At 54.9% G+C, this 15576-nt stretch overlaps 2 protein-coding genes and 1 pseudogene across 5 annotated transcripts in view; all 3 read left to right on the top strand.

Moving 5' to 3' along the window:
• Positions 1-4436: 4436 nt before the first annotated feature.
• Positions 4437-15576, top strand: part of LOC145535520 (melanoma-associated antigen 10-like) — a 28676-nt gene continuing 17536 nt past the window's right edge. The window contains exon 1 of one of the 3 annotated variants that reach the window (XM_081563967.1): positions 4437-4474. The gene's annotated coding sequence lies outside the window, so the exon portion shown is untranslated. The remainder of the gene's footprint in view (positions 4475-15576) is intronic. The other 2 variants (XM_081563976.1, XM_081563977.1) reach the window with 2 other exon arrangements.
• On the top strand, positions 5696-6508 carry LOC145536641 (melanoma-associated antigen 10-like; annotated as a pseudogene).
• Positions 10740-13396, top strand: LOC145535522 (melanoma-associated antigen 10-like). 2 transcript variants are annotated; one of them, XM_081563980.1, is made up of 3 exons: positions 10740-10774; positions 11715-11805; positions 12124-13396. In XM_081563980.1, the coding sequence occupies exon 3, from the start codon at positions 12144-12146 to the stop codon at positions 12936-12938; it is 795 nt and encodes a 264-aa protein (XP_081420106.1). In that variant the 5' UTR covers positions 10740-10774; positions 11715-11805; positions 12124-12143; the 3' UTR covers positions 12939-13396. The 2 variants fall into 2 exon arrangements, with proteins under 2 accessions (XP_081420106.1, XP_081420107.1); XM_081563981.1 differs by lacking the exon at positions 10740-10774 and adding an exon at positions 10881-10997.

Below are 15576 nucleotides of genomic sequence, written 5' to 3'. Positions count from 1 at the left end.
CAGAACACTGCAGGGCAATAAAGAACCTGAAAACATGAGGGAGTTCCCACCCCGCACACATCTTCAGCGCCTCCATCCTGGGCCTGGCTGAGCATTTGAGTCCCCTCAGGGAGCTGCTTGCTCGTGAAGGCAAGACAGATGGCCACCCACCCCCGGCACAATGTGGGCACCTCATACACACCTGGGGAAGACCCTCAGATGCTCTGTACCCACTCATTGAAAAGACCCGTCAAGGGCTTGACGAGATCCTGGCGGAACGGCTTCCCAGGCACAGGAACACTGTCCAGCAGGCTCCTCACTTGACAGATGAGGAGAAATTAGGCCTCTCCTTGTCGGGGGCCCCAAAAGAGCCCTTCCTGTCCTGAGATGCACAGGGCTGGAACCTGTGGCCCCTGCCCGAGGCCTGTGGGTGTTCAGTTTGGGGACTCGCTGGTGTCTGGACAGCAGGCTCGGGGTTTGGCTTCATTGCAGGTCCTGCATCTGGTGACATTTTCTCGTTTCTCTTTTCTTTTCCTCTTTCAGCTGAGCACTCCGAGGGTGTCACACCTCAGCACCCTCTGCTCGCTGGGGTGTCCAGCCTATAACGCACTTTGTCTTAAAAGACTGTTTGTCCTGAGGAGCATAGCAAATAGCCCTCCAGGGTCATGCTGCAGAGACAAGAGCTCTGAGGTCAGGTGAGGGGGGAGCACGCACACCAGTCCACTGGAACCGAAAGGCTCCCTTGTTGGCAGCCTGGTGCAGGCAGAGGAGGCCCCTGAGAAAGGACACGGGGCGGTGCAGGCCAGGGCTCTGTCAGCCACAGCACTGAGCTGCTGTGACGCCCGACCAGGCTGCTCACTTCCAAGTCAAAACGCAGCCCCTTACGAAGGTTCGCTGCCTGGGGAACACCTTAAATTTCAGAAGGTTTTATTCGTTTTTTGTGTCTTGACTTCCGTATGCCTCCTGACCTGGAATCACATGCAGATGCTGCTGTTTAAAAACCACATTCCCAGAAACCTCAGCATTTGTGGCACCTACTTACCTGTAAATCTATAGAGAAAGTGGAGATGGGCAGATTGCAATCTCAAATCATCTGCTTGTCACAAAAGACAACTTTTATTTACAAAGTCAAGGCTGCCTGACATCAAAAGAGACCCATGTGGTACTTCACTCCCACCGCTCAGTCCTTGGTAGATTTTGACTGATGTCTGCAGAGTGAAGTGGCTTAGCACTGCGTCCTCCTGGGCCGGGCAGAGGCGGCAGCCTAAGGTCACATGGGAGTGTAGGGAGGGAGCATGGCCTTGATGGGCTGGCCCTGGACAGTCAAAGTGTCTCGAGCCCCACACATGCCCGGGTCACCAGAGGAGAGGCCAGGCAGCTCCAGAGGCATGGGTTTAGTTCTGTCCCCAGGGCCACACAGGCGACAGTGTCTAGGAGAGTGGAAATGCAATTCAATCAGACAGGGTGTCTCAGAGAGGGGCCCTGCCTCACAAGTGCTCAAGCTAGGTAAGGGTGACCCTGGAGGCCCAACCGGGCAGACCCCGGGGAGCTGGTGATCCATGGCCAACTCACTTCCCACCAGCTCTGCCCGAGCCTCCCTCGACCCAGTGCTCATCTTGGGTCCTCAGTGGCTCTTTCGTCCCCTGGGCTCGCTTTCTCCGTCCTTTCACAAAGGGAAAGGCCAAACAGGCCATGGCCAAACAGGGATGAGGTGGCGAGGCTCGAAGAGTCTGATTTCTGGGTGACAGAAACAAAGCTTAGCCTGTGATGAGCAAACCTGGCGGTGCTCTGGAGTGCCAGCTCTCTGCAGGAGGAACCGCCTGGGACTCCATGGGAACTGTCATGAGGAAAGGCCCTGGGATGGATCGAGCTACAAACCAGCAGGGGAGGCTGATGAGACACCACTGCTGCTAAGTCGCTTCAGTCGTGTCCGACTCTGTGCGACCCCATAGACGGCAGCCCACCAGGCTCCTCCGTCCCTGGGATTCTCCAGGCAAGAATACTGGAGTGGGTTGCCATTTCCTTCTCCAATGCACGAGAGTGAAAAGTCAAAGTGAAGTCACTCAGTCGTGTCCAACTGTTCGCGACCCCATGGACTGCAGCCCACCAGGCTCCTCCGTCCATGGGATTTTCCAGGCAAGAGTCCTGGAGTGGGGTGCCATTGTCTTCTCCGATGAGACACCACAGCCTGGGTCTTTTCCATGACCGACCCCATAAGCAAGGCCTGTGACTGGGCAGCAGGGTGCTCAGCCATCTGCTGAGCCCCTGGAAAGGGAGGGAAGGTCCCCGTCCCCAGGGTCTGAGGTCTCGGCCAGCGAGCCCCACCCCTGAGGCCCCGTGCAAAACGCTGAGACAACGAGCTCTGCATGCCCCCACCCTCAGCAAACCTGGGGATGCCCAAGCCTCACTCAGGGAGCACCTCTTGCCTCTGAGCGGTGCTCTGGGGTGTTGTAGGGGGGCTGGTGGGGGCCAGGCCATTGTGGGGGCTGGGCTGAACTGCAGTGAGGCTGAGTCCTTGGCCCTCAGGGGCCCCAGAGGCAGGGCAGGTCAGCCACCCACCCTCCTCCCGGATGTCTCTCCTTCCTGGGGGAAGAGTCTAAAGTCGCCCGACCAGTGGGGACTTAGAACCCATGACTCATGAGTTCTTGGCCCCCAAGAGCCCCTCTGGACACTCTGCACAAAATGGGCCCGTGCGAGTGGGGGAGAGGGGGCATCCGTGTAGACCGGTGGAAGAGAGCCACCAGGAGACGACCCTGGGGGTACCCCAGAGAGGAGGAGTGTGAAGTCACTATGAGTGGCCAAGGCCATCTCCAGGCTGCTGAGTTCTCGCTAACTCACCTGCTGCTGCTCACCCGCTTCCGCTAAAACAATATCATTTATACAAAAATTTCTGAAGTGTGGTGACACTGCGTGGCCCCCCTGGGAAGCTGAGTGGTTCCCTGTGTTCCCCCCCCAAGATCGTGGGCACAGCAGCCCCCCAACCAGCATCTGTGCTAAGACTGCAGCCTTCTCTCGAGGGTTAATGAGGCCCCCTCCTGAGAGAAGATGAGAGGGTCCAGTTGCCCCAGAACAGAGGATCCTATAGAATACAACCCCAGCCCGACTGGGACACCTGGGGGCCCCGGTCTGGGCTGTCAGGCTGAGACTCCACACCCCCCTCACTTTGTCAGTGAACTCAGGGAGACAGAGGCTTGGTCTTTGGGGCCCAGTCTCAGGTGGGCAGAGGGAGGGGCCCACGTCCTGTGGAGACTCGAGGTGAGGACCAGAGAAGACTGAGGGTCCCTAGGGGATGCATGTGCTGCCCTCCCGACAGCCCTGGGGGACCATGGGGCATGGCGTCCAGATGTAACCTCACTGATCCCGATGGGAGGGGAGAAGTGAGGGCCTGGGTCAGGTGCCCGGGTTCAGGTCAGGAGAGTGAAAGAATCCAGCTGTGCTAGGAGTCAAGGTAGAACCCTGAGAGGGGGGGCTCTGGGGCCCCAAGACATGCAGGTCATTACTGCTCTCAGCCCTGGGACACCCTGGCAGGGTTGTAGGAATGAGCCCCCTACTCCCGCTTGCCTCTCAGGGGTCCTGGCTGGGGAGGGCCTGCTTCTAAGGGGACCGAGGTCAGGGACAGAGGGTGGTGCTCAGACCTGCTGAGAGTCAAAGTGAAGAGCAGAAGGAGGGTTGAGGAATGCCCAGAGCATCATCTCAGCTCTGGGAAGCCCTGGGCTTGGAGGCCTGACGTCATGTCCACAGACTTCCCTTTGGGGTCTCAGTGAAGTGATGGCCTTGGTGTGAGGGCCCTGCCTCCAGTCAACACGAGGGGCATCCCCAGCCCTGCCAGGGCTCAAGATGAGGACCTTGAGGGAGGACACAGGGAACCCCACAGGTTCCGGCACCTGCTGTCAGCCCAGGGCGACTCTCGTGGGGACACGAGCTCGGGGTCTCAGAAACATTAAAGACTTGGTATAAGGGGTGAGGCCTCAGAGATTGGAGGGGAGATTGTTAGGTTTTGAGGGAGTTTAGGTGAGGACCCTGAGGGGGACTGAGTGGACTCTGGACCCCAAACAGAGGAGACTTAAGAGAAGTCGGTCCCTGCTGTTAGCCCTTGGCACCCCTGGGGTAGCGTGAGTGCAGCAGACATGGTCAGACTTCCTGACATACGGGTCTCAGACTAGGGACCGGGTATGGGGGAGGAGTTCCTGATATCTGTGTCTCAGATTGAGACCTCGCATACGGGGTGGGAACTCAGGAGGGCAACTTCCCAGGTCCTCCGGGGTGTCAAGTTGAGGACCCTGAGGCGGGACTAGGAGACCGTGGACCCCAATCAGGGCAGATCTCAGAGAAGCCCGCCTCCGTTGTCAGTCCAGGGCGACAGTGGAGTAGAATGAGTGAAACCGGCATGCTCTGACTTCCTGACATCTGCGTCTCCGAGAGATTGGGGCCCTAGTATAAGGGGCAGGGCTTCAGCTGGGGAGAGGCGAGAATCCAGGTCCTGCCCGGGGGCAAGGTGAGGTACCTAAGGAGAACTGAGGGAACCCCGAGGGAGGATTGACAGAACCCTACAGATCCCCGCCCCTGAAGTTGGCCGTGGGAGCCCTTGGGGTGAGACGAGCACACTAGCCTGTCTGCCTTCCTCACATGCGGGTCTCAGAGACTGGGGGCCTCATGAGAGTGGCAGGGTCTCAAAATGGAGGACGGGATAATCTCGGGTCCTGCCTGGAATCCAGGCTCCATGAGAGGAAGGAATGAGGTGGTTAGACCCGTACATGGGGAGGGATCCTTCCCTTTGATGGGGGTCTTGGAGGCTGCAGAGCGGGGTGAACAGGGTGAGCAGTTTCTTGACCTCTGGCTTAGGGACCTCGAAACCTGAGGTGTTCAGGCAGAGGGCTGAGGCTTCAGGTCCACAGAGGATGGACTTCCCGGACCCCGAGGGAGGACTGAGCAGACCCTTGCCCTCGTGGTCAGTGCCGGGAGGCCAGGCAGGATGTGAGGAGGAGCTGAGGACCTGCGGGAGGCCCTGCGCAGGTGCGGCCACATGTGGGGCCCCTTAGCGCTTTCTGTTCAGGCTCGCATCTTTTTCTGAATTTCCATGCAGGCCCCCAGAGGGGAGGGACCAGGTCGTGCAAGGGGAAAGGTGAACACTACAAGGGAACCCTGAGGGGACCTCCCATGCACAACTGGGGGGACCTCACAGAGTCCACCCCTCGTACCATCGCAGAAGGCTCAGGGCTGTGCCACAGGATACCCCCAAGGTGCCCCCTCCATTTCTCTCACAGGAACCAGGAGGCAAAGGCAGAAGTCTGTGGCCCGTGTCCTGAGGTCAGAGAGCAGAGGAGGTCCAGGCAGTGCCAGGAGTCAAGGCGAGGAGGGTGGCCTGAGTGTGCACCAGGGGCTCTCCATCCCAGAACAGAGGGGACCCACAAGGGCCTGATCCCCACACCACGTCAGCCCCGGAAATCTCGGACTGTGCTGACTGCACCCTGGGGAGACACCCCACTTCCTCCTTCAGGTAGCCAGGGGACTGCCTGCCCCAGAGGCATGCCCCTGTGAGGTCTGAGAGCACCCCTCCAGGGGAGACCTGTAAGTGGCCTGTGTCAGAACTCCCAGGGTGCGTTGCTCAGCCAAGGCCACTCACACCCCCTCTCTCCCCCAGGTGTGTAGTCCCCATCTGTTCCTCTGCCTCACCCCTGTCTGTGGTTTGATCCCAGGCATTGCACTCATGCTCAGGATGACTGAGCTGAGCAAGCCCGAGGAAGACCTTCAGGACCCAGGCAAGGCACAGGGCCCGGAGGAGGCACAGCTCTTGGGGGCTGAGGCCGGGGGGGGGGGGTGGGCTCTGCATCCGTCTCTGCACACGCCCCCCCCCCACTTTCCTGCTCCACCCTTGCGGAGGCCTTGCCCCAGGAAGCTCTGAATGAGATGGTGGCTAACCTGATTAAGTTCCTGCTCTTCAAGTATCAGGCCAAGGAGATGACCTCCCAGGCGGAAATGCTGAAGAAGGTCCTCAGGGATAACCAGGAGCACTTCTCGGTGCTCACTTTTTCAGCCAAGCCTCGGAGTACCTGCAGCTGGTCTGTGGTGTGGAGGTGAAGGAGGTAGACCCCGGGGAGCACATCCACATCATGGTCCTCACCCTAGGCCTCACCTGTGATATGATGCTGAGCGGTGGGCAGAGCATGCCCAAGGCTGGCCTCCTCGGGCTGGTCCTCAGCCTGATCATGCGGAATGGAGACAGCGCCCCTGAGGAGGAGGTCTGGGGAGCACTCAGCAAATGGGGATGTTTGTCGGGAGGGAGCACTGTGTCTTTGGGGAGCCCAGGGAGCTGCCGACCCAAGTGTGGGTGCAGGAGGGGTACCTGGAGTACTGGCAGGTGGCTGACAATGACCCTGCTCGCTTCGAGTGTCCGTGGGGTCCCCAGGCCTATACGGAGACCAGCAAGTAGGAAGTCACGGAGTATCTGCTCAGAGTCAACCAATGGTTTTCCAGGGCCTTCCCACCCCCGTCTGCAGAGGCTGTGAGGGAGGAGGGAGAGGAGCCCTGACCCAGAGAAGCAGCCAAGCTGATCCTTCCCTCTGTGATTGAAGAGGGAGCGGTCAGCCTTCTCAGGAGTGATGGCCTGGGCCACTTGAGGGAACACGGGGTGTAGCATCTTTGTATCCCTTTTCCCTGGGATGACATGGAAACTCATCTCCGTTTCTTTAGGAATTTTTCAAATGTGTTTTTTCAGCTTAAGCCTTAATAAACTTCAGTATCTAACTTTGTGAATGACATTGATCACACATGTGTTTGTACTTAACCAGTTTAAGGACCAGAGTTTTACTGTTTTGTAAAGGAGATTGGGAACTCTCCCATTTTATTTTGTGACCCTGAGCAAGATCACATGGAGTGGGAATTACAACTATCTTGGGTATGTGAACCTACTTAGCAGTATATGGTTGGTGGAAGAATTGGAAAATAAAAAACGATTGTAGCGAATTCTCGCTTCCTATAGGTTTTGACTGTCCTTTTCTGCAGCTAATCCACATCTGTTTACTTGGGTTTTGCCAGGTTATTATTTAAGAAAGTAGGAGAAAATTGATGAGAATTGTAAGCCCCCTTCTCACTGGTTCATTTATTCCACAGAACTTCACGGATCCTCTGCTCTGTGGAAGGCCCTGTGTGAGCAGTGGGGACACTAGGAGAAGCCGGACACCCCCACACCTAGAGTGACGGTCTAGGAGCCACAGTCACACAAGGAAGGTGGAGAGACGTTCCCTAGTCCCACAGAACAGGCAACACGGGGCACGGCGGTGGGGATCCAGGAGGAGCACTTGAGTGTCGGTGCCTGAGCCAGGGCGGTTTGGCGCTTTGGGAAGCTGGGTTTCTTCTGTGGGAGGTGATGGTAATAAACCTGAGTGGTGTCAAGAGCCAGACTGTAGACGGTGTCTTATGAGTGAGAGGAAAGTCTGGAATCAGACATGCACGTTAGAAGTTCGTCTCCTCTCCAATAAATCTCCTGGGTCTGAAAAAGAAAGTGCGCTTTGATCAGAACAGGTAGACACCTGTTTTTTCTCCCTGAGTCTAAATACACACAAAAGTTTCCAAATGGGAAAGGAGTGAATTTGGTTTGGCACACAGTCTACTCAGTCTTGGAGAATATATTTGAAGACATTTCGATTACCACCCTCAGTCTTCTGGTAAGATTTTAATGGGGTTCTTCTCTGAAACTGGCAGTTGGACACTTCAACTGATGGGCCAACTTTCCCAGGCGGTCAGACCCCAAAGCCATAATGAAGGAGGAAACAGAACGGGCTCTGTCTTGATAGCAGGACTCCATCTTGGGCCGGACTGTGGACTTTGAGCTATATGCCCAGTATCTATGGAAACGACTTATCAACTGGAAAACCAGGCCCCCGGAAGGAAGAGCCCCAGGGCTCTCCATCACCTAAAAGAATACCCTAATTATCTGTGTAACTGAATAGAATCATACATTCCATTATGCTTACTGGGGTATGACCACAGGCTTATTGATAAGTGTCCACTGTTAACTACCTAGGCTTAAGGCATCTGATCACAGGTTAACTTTGATTGTATCTTTCTTTTCCCTTTGTTCAGACTAGTTTCAGGGAACCTTATACACTTAGGGTATATAAGGTTCTCACAAAAACTAGTCAGGATCCTTGGCGAAGAGGAGACTCTGCCTTGGGCCTGCTGGTGTAATAAACTGCACTCCACTATCTGCATTGTCCTTCTGAGCGAGTTTGTTTCCCGGAACGTGTAGCTACAACAATAAAAACTGCACTGAACTTGAATTCACAGACCTCAGACTCCTCCTTGGAGGTGAAGGGTGTTGCATTGTGCATATCCTTGCTGGATTTTGTAACGAAAACTCCCATTGTCTTTTTCCTCCCATTGTCGCTTGTCTGACACCTGTCCCTCATGAAGGTCACCGCTGTTGGGGAGCCTACGGGCACCTGTGCAGGTGCTCAGGCAAGTTCTCTCCTGTGGAGGCAGCCGAGTCTCCCAGGCTATACTCCCTGGCATCAGGAGGTAGGGGCATATATTCACTCTGCTGAGACTGTGGGTGGGTGTCACTACAGAGGGTAGGGCAGAAAGAGAACTGGAGGGAGTGGGGCGAGGGGGACCTCCTCCCTGACATTCACAAGAGCCTTGGAAACTAAATCGTATCTTGCATTTGAAAGCGCCAGTACAGAGTAGTGACTAGAAACAGTTGAAGATTCAAGGCATCTTTGGCTTTCTCAGAAACTCCTCAACACGCAAAGGGAATTGTCTTCATCACAAGCTATACATACCTACCGGCTGCTGTCTGTTGAGCACCGGCTGCTGTCTGTTGAGCACCGAGTACGCCGCAGGGCAGGGGAGAGGCTCCAGGTCCTTGTTCACATCTCTTCTCCCTCTGCTTCCTGGAAGCTGCCTGCAGGGAACAAGGGATCCTTATGTAAATCTACCATAATTTGGAAATAAACACATGAGTAATTCACCGATATGAATACAAAGACAGAAAAAAAAAATTTCATCTAAATAACAACAGCATGTTGTTTGGTGAAAAACATCCCATTTGTGTTGATGCCTGGGGTGGGATGGAAAGGTAATTTGAGGCAGGTGGTGCCACACCCATGGGGCTGAGCTCCCAAGAAGCAGGAAAGGCTCCTGCCTGCCTGAGTGATGGAAGCTCTGTCCAAGTGCCATCCATTCAGGGCCAAGGGTGAGGAACTGGGCTCCTCCCAGTGGCACAGTCAGAAGGTGGGTGTTTTTAGGAGAACTACTGTCTTCCTAGAGCCCTCCCGGACAGTTGTGATGTAGACAGGGTGGAAGAGGAAGGAGCATTTTGGATTCTGGGCACTGCAGATGGTATGCTGGGGGTGGTACAGCCAGAGGGACTGAGGAGGGTGGAGAGCCCTGGGAGCAAGGGGCAGGGATGCAGCCTAGGAGTCTGGAGCTGAGCTTCAAGCCAGAACCACACGAGGACCACACAGCCCTCGCCCTCGGCCCTCCTTCTGGGGTCCGTTCTTCTCTCCCTTTCCCTTTGTCACATGGCAGGGCTGGGTCAGGAGAAGAGGAGACATGTGGATGGGGAACAGGTGCCTGAACCTCTACAGAGAGGAGCGCAAAGTGCCAGGTGGCAACCATGGCTCATGGGTCAATAGGACTGTTATGATATCTCCTGGGGGAACCGTCTTCCTTTGGGAAGAACGTGTCCTGTCACCACCATTAATAGAGTAACCAGTAGCCACATGAGGCTGGGTATTGTGAACTCAAATGTGCTTAGTGTGTCCCAGGGCCTGGCCTTCTACTTTAACATAATGTGAAGTCAAATGTAAATAGCTAGAAGTGGCTAACGGCTAGATAGCCCCGCTGAGGAACTGCAGAACCTACACGGGGGGTCAGAAGCACAACTTCCCTTGTGGGTCACTGGGAGAGGTGGTAGATGGGGTCACTGTTCCTTCTGGTTCCAGGGCCATGTATCTTTCTTGTGGTGGAACTAATGATGACAGATGTGGAGTTTGTCCAGTCCCTGGAGGGTGAAACCCCAGCACTGCGGGCTCTCATATCCCAGTGTGCACCTCACATGTGCCTCGTAGAGGCCATTCCACTGGTCCAGGAGACCAGCAGCTCTGGAAGCTGTGGTCTCTGGGCAATGAGGGCTTTGGTATGAGGGTCCAGCCTAGGGTCAACTCAGGGACATCCTGTGCCTTCCAGAGCTCAAGATGAGGACCCTGAGGAGGACACAAGGACCCCATAGATCCCACCCCTGCTGTCAGCCCTAGGCATCCCTGGTGGCGGCATGAGCACTTGGCAGCGTGTCTTACCTTTGGCATCCCTGTCTCTGCCAGGTTGGGGACCTGACATAAGGGGCGGGCCTTAGAAGGAGAAGGGGAGGATCTTAGGTTCTGAAGAAGTCTGTGTGAGGACCCTAAGGGAAGACTGAGGGGAACCTGGATCCCGTCACAGAGTGAGCTCAGGGAGCACATAGGGTGGGATGAGCACACGCCGCATTTCCTGACATCCGGGTCTCAGAGAGACCGGGGACCTGGTGTAGGCGGCGGGGCCTCAGGTGGGCAGAGAGGAGAATTCCAGGTCCTGTGGGGTAACAAGCTGAGGTCCCTGAGGGGGGAACTAGGCGATCCTTGACCTCAGAGAAAGCTGTCTCTGTTGTCCGTCCTTGGCGACCGTGAGGTAGGATGAGAACAACAGGCATGGTCTGAATTCCTGACATCCGGGTCTCAGAGAGACTGGGAACCTGGTATAAGGGGCGGAGCCTCGGTTGGGGGGGAAGAGAGAACCTGAAGTTCTACCCGGAGACAAGGTAAGGCCCTGAGGGAAGACTGAGGGGACCCCCAGGGAGGACTAATGGAGCCCCACAGATCCCTGCCCCTGTCATCAGCCCTGGGAGACCCTGGGGTGAGAAGAGCACACTACGCCTGTCCTGACTTTCTTATATCCGGGTCTCAGAGAGACTGGGGACCTGGTGTGAGGAGCCGGGCCTCAAACTGGGAGAGGACAGAGCCCCGGTCCTACCGGGAGTCAAGGTGAGGACCCTGAGGGAAGAGTGAGGGGAGCCAGACCCCAGAAAAGAGGGGACCTTGGTAGTCCCCAGGCAGGACGACCTCGTGCCGCATTTCCGGACATTGGGTCTCAGACAGACTGGGAACCGGGTGAGAGTGGTGAGGCATCAAAATGGAGGACAGGCCAATTCCAGGTCCTATCTAGAGTTCAAGCTCCATACAAGGAAGGACTGAGGAGGATAGATCCCAACACAGGGAGGGATCCTTGCCTTTGATGGGGGTCTTAGAGGCCCCAGAGCGGGTTGAGCAGGATGAGCAGTTTGTCGACCTCTGGCTTAGGGGCCTTGGGAGATGAGGTGTTCAGGCAGAGGGCGGAGGCTTCAGATACACAGAGGGTGGACTCCCCGGACAGAGCCAACCCCGCCCTTGTGGTCAGTGCTGGGAGTCCAGGCTGGACGTGAGGTGAGGACTGAGCATCTCCTCAGCCTAGGACCCATGGGAGGCCCTGGGCAGGTGCGACCACATGTGGGGCTCCTTAGCGCTTTCCCTTGAGACTCGGGTCTTGTTCTGAGTTATTCTGCAGGCCCCCAAAGGGCAGGGTCCGGGCCGTGGCAGGGGAAAGGTGGGCACTACAAGGGAGCTACAAGGGGACCACTTCCCCCACAACTTGGGGGGGGGACCTCAGAGTCCAGGACTGTGCCACAATCTACCCCCGGGGTGCCCCCTCCATTTTTCTCACAGGGGCTCCAGGAGCCAGGAGGCAAGGGCAGAGGTCTGAGGCCTGTGTCCAGAGGTCAGAGCAGAAGAGGTCCAGGCAGTACCAGGAGTCAAGGTGAGGAGGGTGCCCTGAATGAGCACTGGGGGCTCCCCATCCCAGAACAGAGGGGACCCCACAAAGCCCTAATCCCCCCACCATGTCAGCCCCAGAACCTCTGGCTCTGCTGGGTGCACCCTGGGGAGCCACTGCCCTTCCTCCTTCGGGTAGCCAGGGGCCAGACCGCCCAGGAGGAGGGCCCCTGTGAGGCCCGAGAGCACCCCTCAAGAGGAGACCTGTAAGTGGCCTGTGTCGACCACCCAGGGTGTATTTCTTAGCTGAGGCCCATGGTCCATAATGTCCCCTGCCTCACTCCTGTCTGTGCTTTGATCCCAGGCATCGTGCTCGTGGTCGAGATGAGTGAGCTGAGCAAGCCCGAGGAAGACCTTCAGGACCCAGGCAAGGCCCAGGGCCTGGAGGAGGCACAGCTCTTTGGGGCAGAGGGGGGCGAGGCTGCAACCCCCTCGGCCTCCTCCCTCCCAGTCTTCTCGTCCACCGCCGAGGAGGCCTTGCCCCAGGAAGCTCTGAATAAAATGGTGGCTAACATGGTGAAGTTCCTGCTCCGCAAGTATCGAGCCATGGAGCCAACCTCCGATGCCGAATTGCTGAATACGGTCCTCAGGGATAACCAGGAGCACTACCCGGTGGTCTTCCGCCAAGCGGTTGAGTGTGTTCTGCTGGTCTTTGGTGTGGATGTGAAGGAGGTAGACCCCAGGAACCACATATACACCATGGTTCCCTCCCTGGGCCTCACCTGTGATGTGATACAGAGAGGTGGGCAGGGCCTGCCCAAGGCCGGCCTCCTAGTGGTGGTCCTCAGCCTGATCCTCCAGAATAGGGATCGTGGCCCTGAGGAGGAGATCTGGGGAGCACTCAACAAGATGGGGGTGTGTGTTGGGAGGGAGCACTCCATCTTTGGGGAGCCCATGGAGCTGCTGACCCAAGTGTGGGTGCGGGAGGGGTACCTGGAGTACCGGCAGGTGCCTGACAGCCACCCTGCTCGCTACGAGTTCCTGTGGGGTCCCCGGGCCTTTGCGGAGACCAGCAAGGAGAAATTCACGGAGTATCTGCTCAGGGTCAACCAAAGGGCTTTTAGGTCCTTCCCACTCCCTTCTGCAGAGGCTGTGAGGGAGGAGGGAGAGGGGCGCTGAGCCAGAGCAGCAGCCAGGCTGATCCTTCCCTCTGTGACTGAAGAGGGAGCGGTCAGCCTTCTCAGGAGTGATGGCCTGGGCCACTTGGGGAACCCAGTGTGTAGCATTTTTAGGTTCCTGTTCTCTGCGATGGCATGGAGAGTCATCTCTGTTTTCTTTTTTTTTTTTTTTCTGTTTTCTTTAGGAATTTTTCAAATGTGTATTTCAGCTTAAGGCTTAATAAACTTCAGTATCTAACTTTGTGAATGCCATTGACCACACATGTATTTGTACTTATCCAGTTTAAAGACAAGAGTTTTTCTGGTTTTTAAAAGAGTTTGAGAACTCTCCCATTTTATTTTGTGACCCTGAACATGGTAACATGATATTGGAATTACAACTATTTTGGAAATGTGAACTTACTTAGCAGTAATGTACTTGGTGAAAGAATTAGAAAATAAAATGTGTTTATAGCGAAATCTTGCTTCTTGTGCTTCTTGTCTGTCATTTTATACAGCTAAGCTATCTCAGTTTATTTGGATTTTCCCAGGTTATTATTTAAGAAAGTAGGAGAAAACTAATCCGACTAAATAAGGCCCTGCTCCCTGGCTCATTTATTCCACAGAACTTCACGGAGCCTGTGCTCTGTGACAGGCCGTGTTAGCAGTGGGGACACTAGGAGAAGCAGGACACCCCCACGCCTGGAGTGATGATCTAAGAGCTGCGGTCACATGAGGAAGGTGGAGAGACGTCCGCTAGTCCCACAGAACAAGGCAGCACGGGGCGGGGCGGTGGAGCTCCAGGAGGAGCCCTCGAGTGTCAGTGCCTGAGGCAGGGCTGTTTGAGGCTTTGGGAAGCTGGGTTCCTTCTGTGGGAGGTGATCGTGATGAGGCTGGGTGGTGGCAGCAACCAGACTTCTCGACTATGTCTTATGGGTGAGAAGAAAACTTGAAATAGGACATATACATTAGAAGTTCCTCTTCACTCGGAGATGAATCTCCTGGGTCCAAAAGAGAAAGTGCACTTTGATCAGGATCAAGTAGACACCTGGTTTTTCTGCCTGAGTGTAAATACACTCAAAATGTTCCAAACGAGACATGAGTGAATTTGGGTTGGGTTGGCACACAATCTTCTCAGTCTCAGGGTTTATAGCTGAAGACATTTCAGTTACCATGTTGCAGAAACCAGTACTCGAGAAACCAAGCACCACACTCGGAGAGTTGGAGAATTCAGGTTTATTACACCTGCATGCCCAGAGGAGTTAACACTCCAAGCTCTGAGCCCCGAACAAAGGGATTACAGAGTTTTTACAGACTGTAGTGGGCAACACTAGCTGTTAATAGGCTGGTTTAAAAACTAAGGGGTTTCTCACGCATGGGAACAGTGGTCAAGATGGGGAGGGGGATTCCTGACCTGGACAGGCATGATTAAGCAGGTTTGCAGGGGCTGGACGATTGCAAAGAGCAAGACAAGGGTGAGTGAGATAAACTCCAGTTCCTAGCATTGCAAGTCCCCACTTTCTGAGACTACGTGACCTACGTGATCTAGACTTTGCAAGGGGCAAGCTGAGTTACAGAGGCAGAAGGAGAAGGAGGTCGTGTAAAATTTTAACTTTTCCTCTTCATTCCCCCCTCTTGATACTTCTATCACTCGTCGTAGAAAGCATCATCCCATGTTTTTGGTAGGACATTCAGAGCTCCCCATGGTTTAGGGGGCTGTATTGAACTATTACCATTTGTAACTTGTGGATTCAATCTGAGAGGTTACGAACTGGATAATAGCATTGAGAATACAAGGGCCCAACAAGAGCGCTGCAAAGAGCATGAAGAGAGGACCTGTTAAAGGGAGAAGCCACGATGCCCAGCTCCAGATATTGCTCCAATTACCCCAGGAATTAGCTAGTTTTTCTCTCCTTTTGTGATTTGTTCCCTTAGCTGTTGGGCCATGTTCCTGACTACTTCTGACTGGTTTATGTAAAAGCAGCATTCTTCATTCAAGAAGAGGCCGAGTCCCCCCTTTTCAGCTGTGAGTAGGTCTAGACCTCTCCTATTTTGCAAAACCACCTCAGCCAGGGAGTCCAGTTGGTCCTGTAAGGCCACTAAAGATCTGGTCACTCTCTCAATGTCGTCTGTGAAGTCTTTGGATAGTGTATGGTAAAACGTGTTTGATGAAGCAATTCCGCCTATTCCCATACCTATCCCAGCCATGATTCCCAGACCAGCTAGCAGGGGTATAACCTGGATGTCTCTTTTTGACTGCATGTGTGCTGCCAGAGGTACGGTGAGAGTCTGGTTGTTAGGGACGATATTCATCTGGGGAGTGAGGAGAGCTAAGGTGCAGATACCCATCTAATTGACAGGTAAACATAAGTAAGCATCTGTCCCATAAACAAAGAAAAGGCCTTGATGGGGGTGGCACCATCTGTTACAGCAAGGGACACCAAAAGGCTGCAAAGCAGCCTGCACACAACAGATAACTGAACACTAGCAAAAGGTTTTCTCCCCATCCTTGGGTTGTCACGGCTATAGCAACTGAGCCTATCGTGAAGGGGGGGTCAGCTATACTGTGGAGCAGTTTAGTTAGTAGGGAGAATCTATCGTAAGAGACTTCTAATAAGAATGAGGCTTCCCATTACAGTGAGATAACAGACAGTTAACTG

The sequence above is a fragment of the Giraffa tippelskirchi genome, chromosome X (genome assembly GCF_054371585.1).
Source record: "Giraffa tippelskirchi isolate mGirTip1 chromosome X, T2T-mGirTip1v1.2.pri, whole genome shotgun sequence".
Taxonomy (NCBI): domain Eukaryota; kingdom Metazoa; phylum Chordata; class Mammalia; order Artiodactyla; family Giraffidae; genus Giraffa; species Giraffa tippelskirchi.
This window is presented reverse-complemented; position numbering and strand designations above follow the sequence as displayed.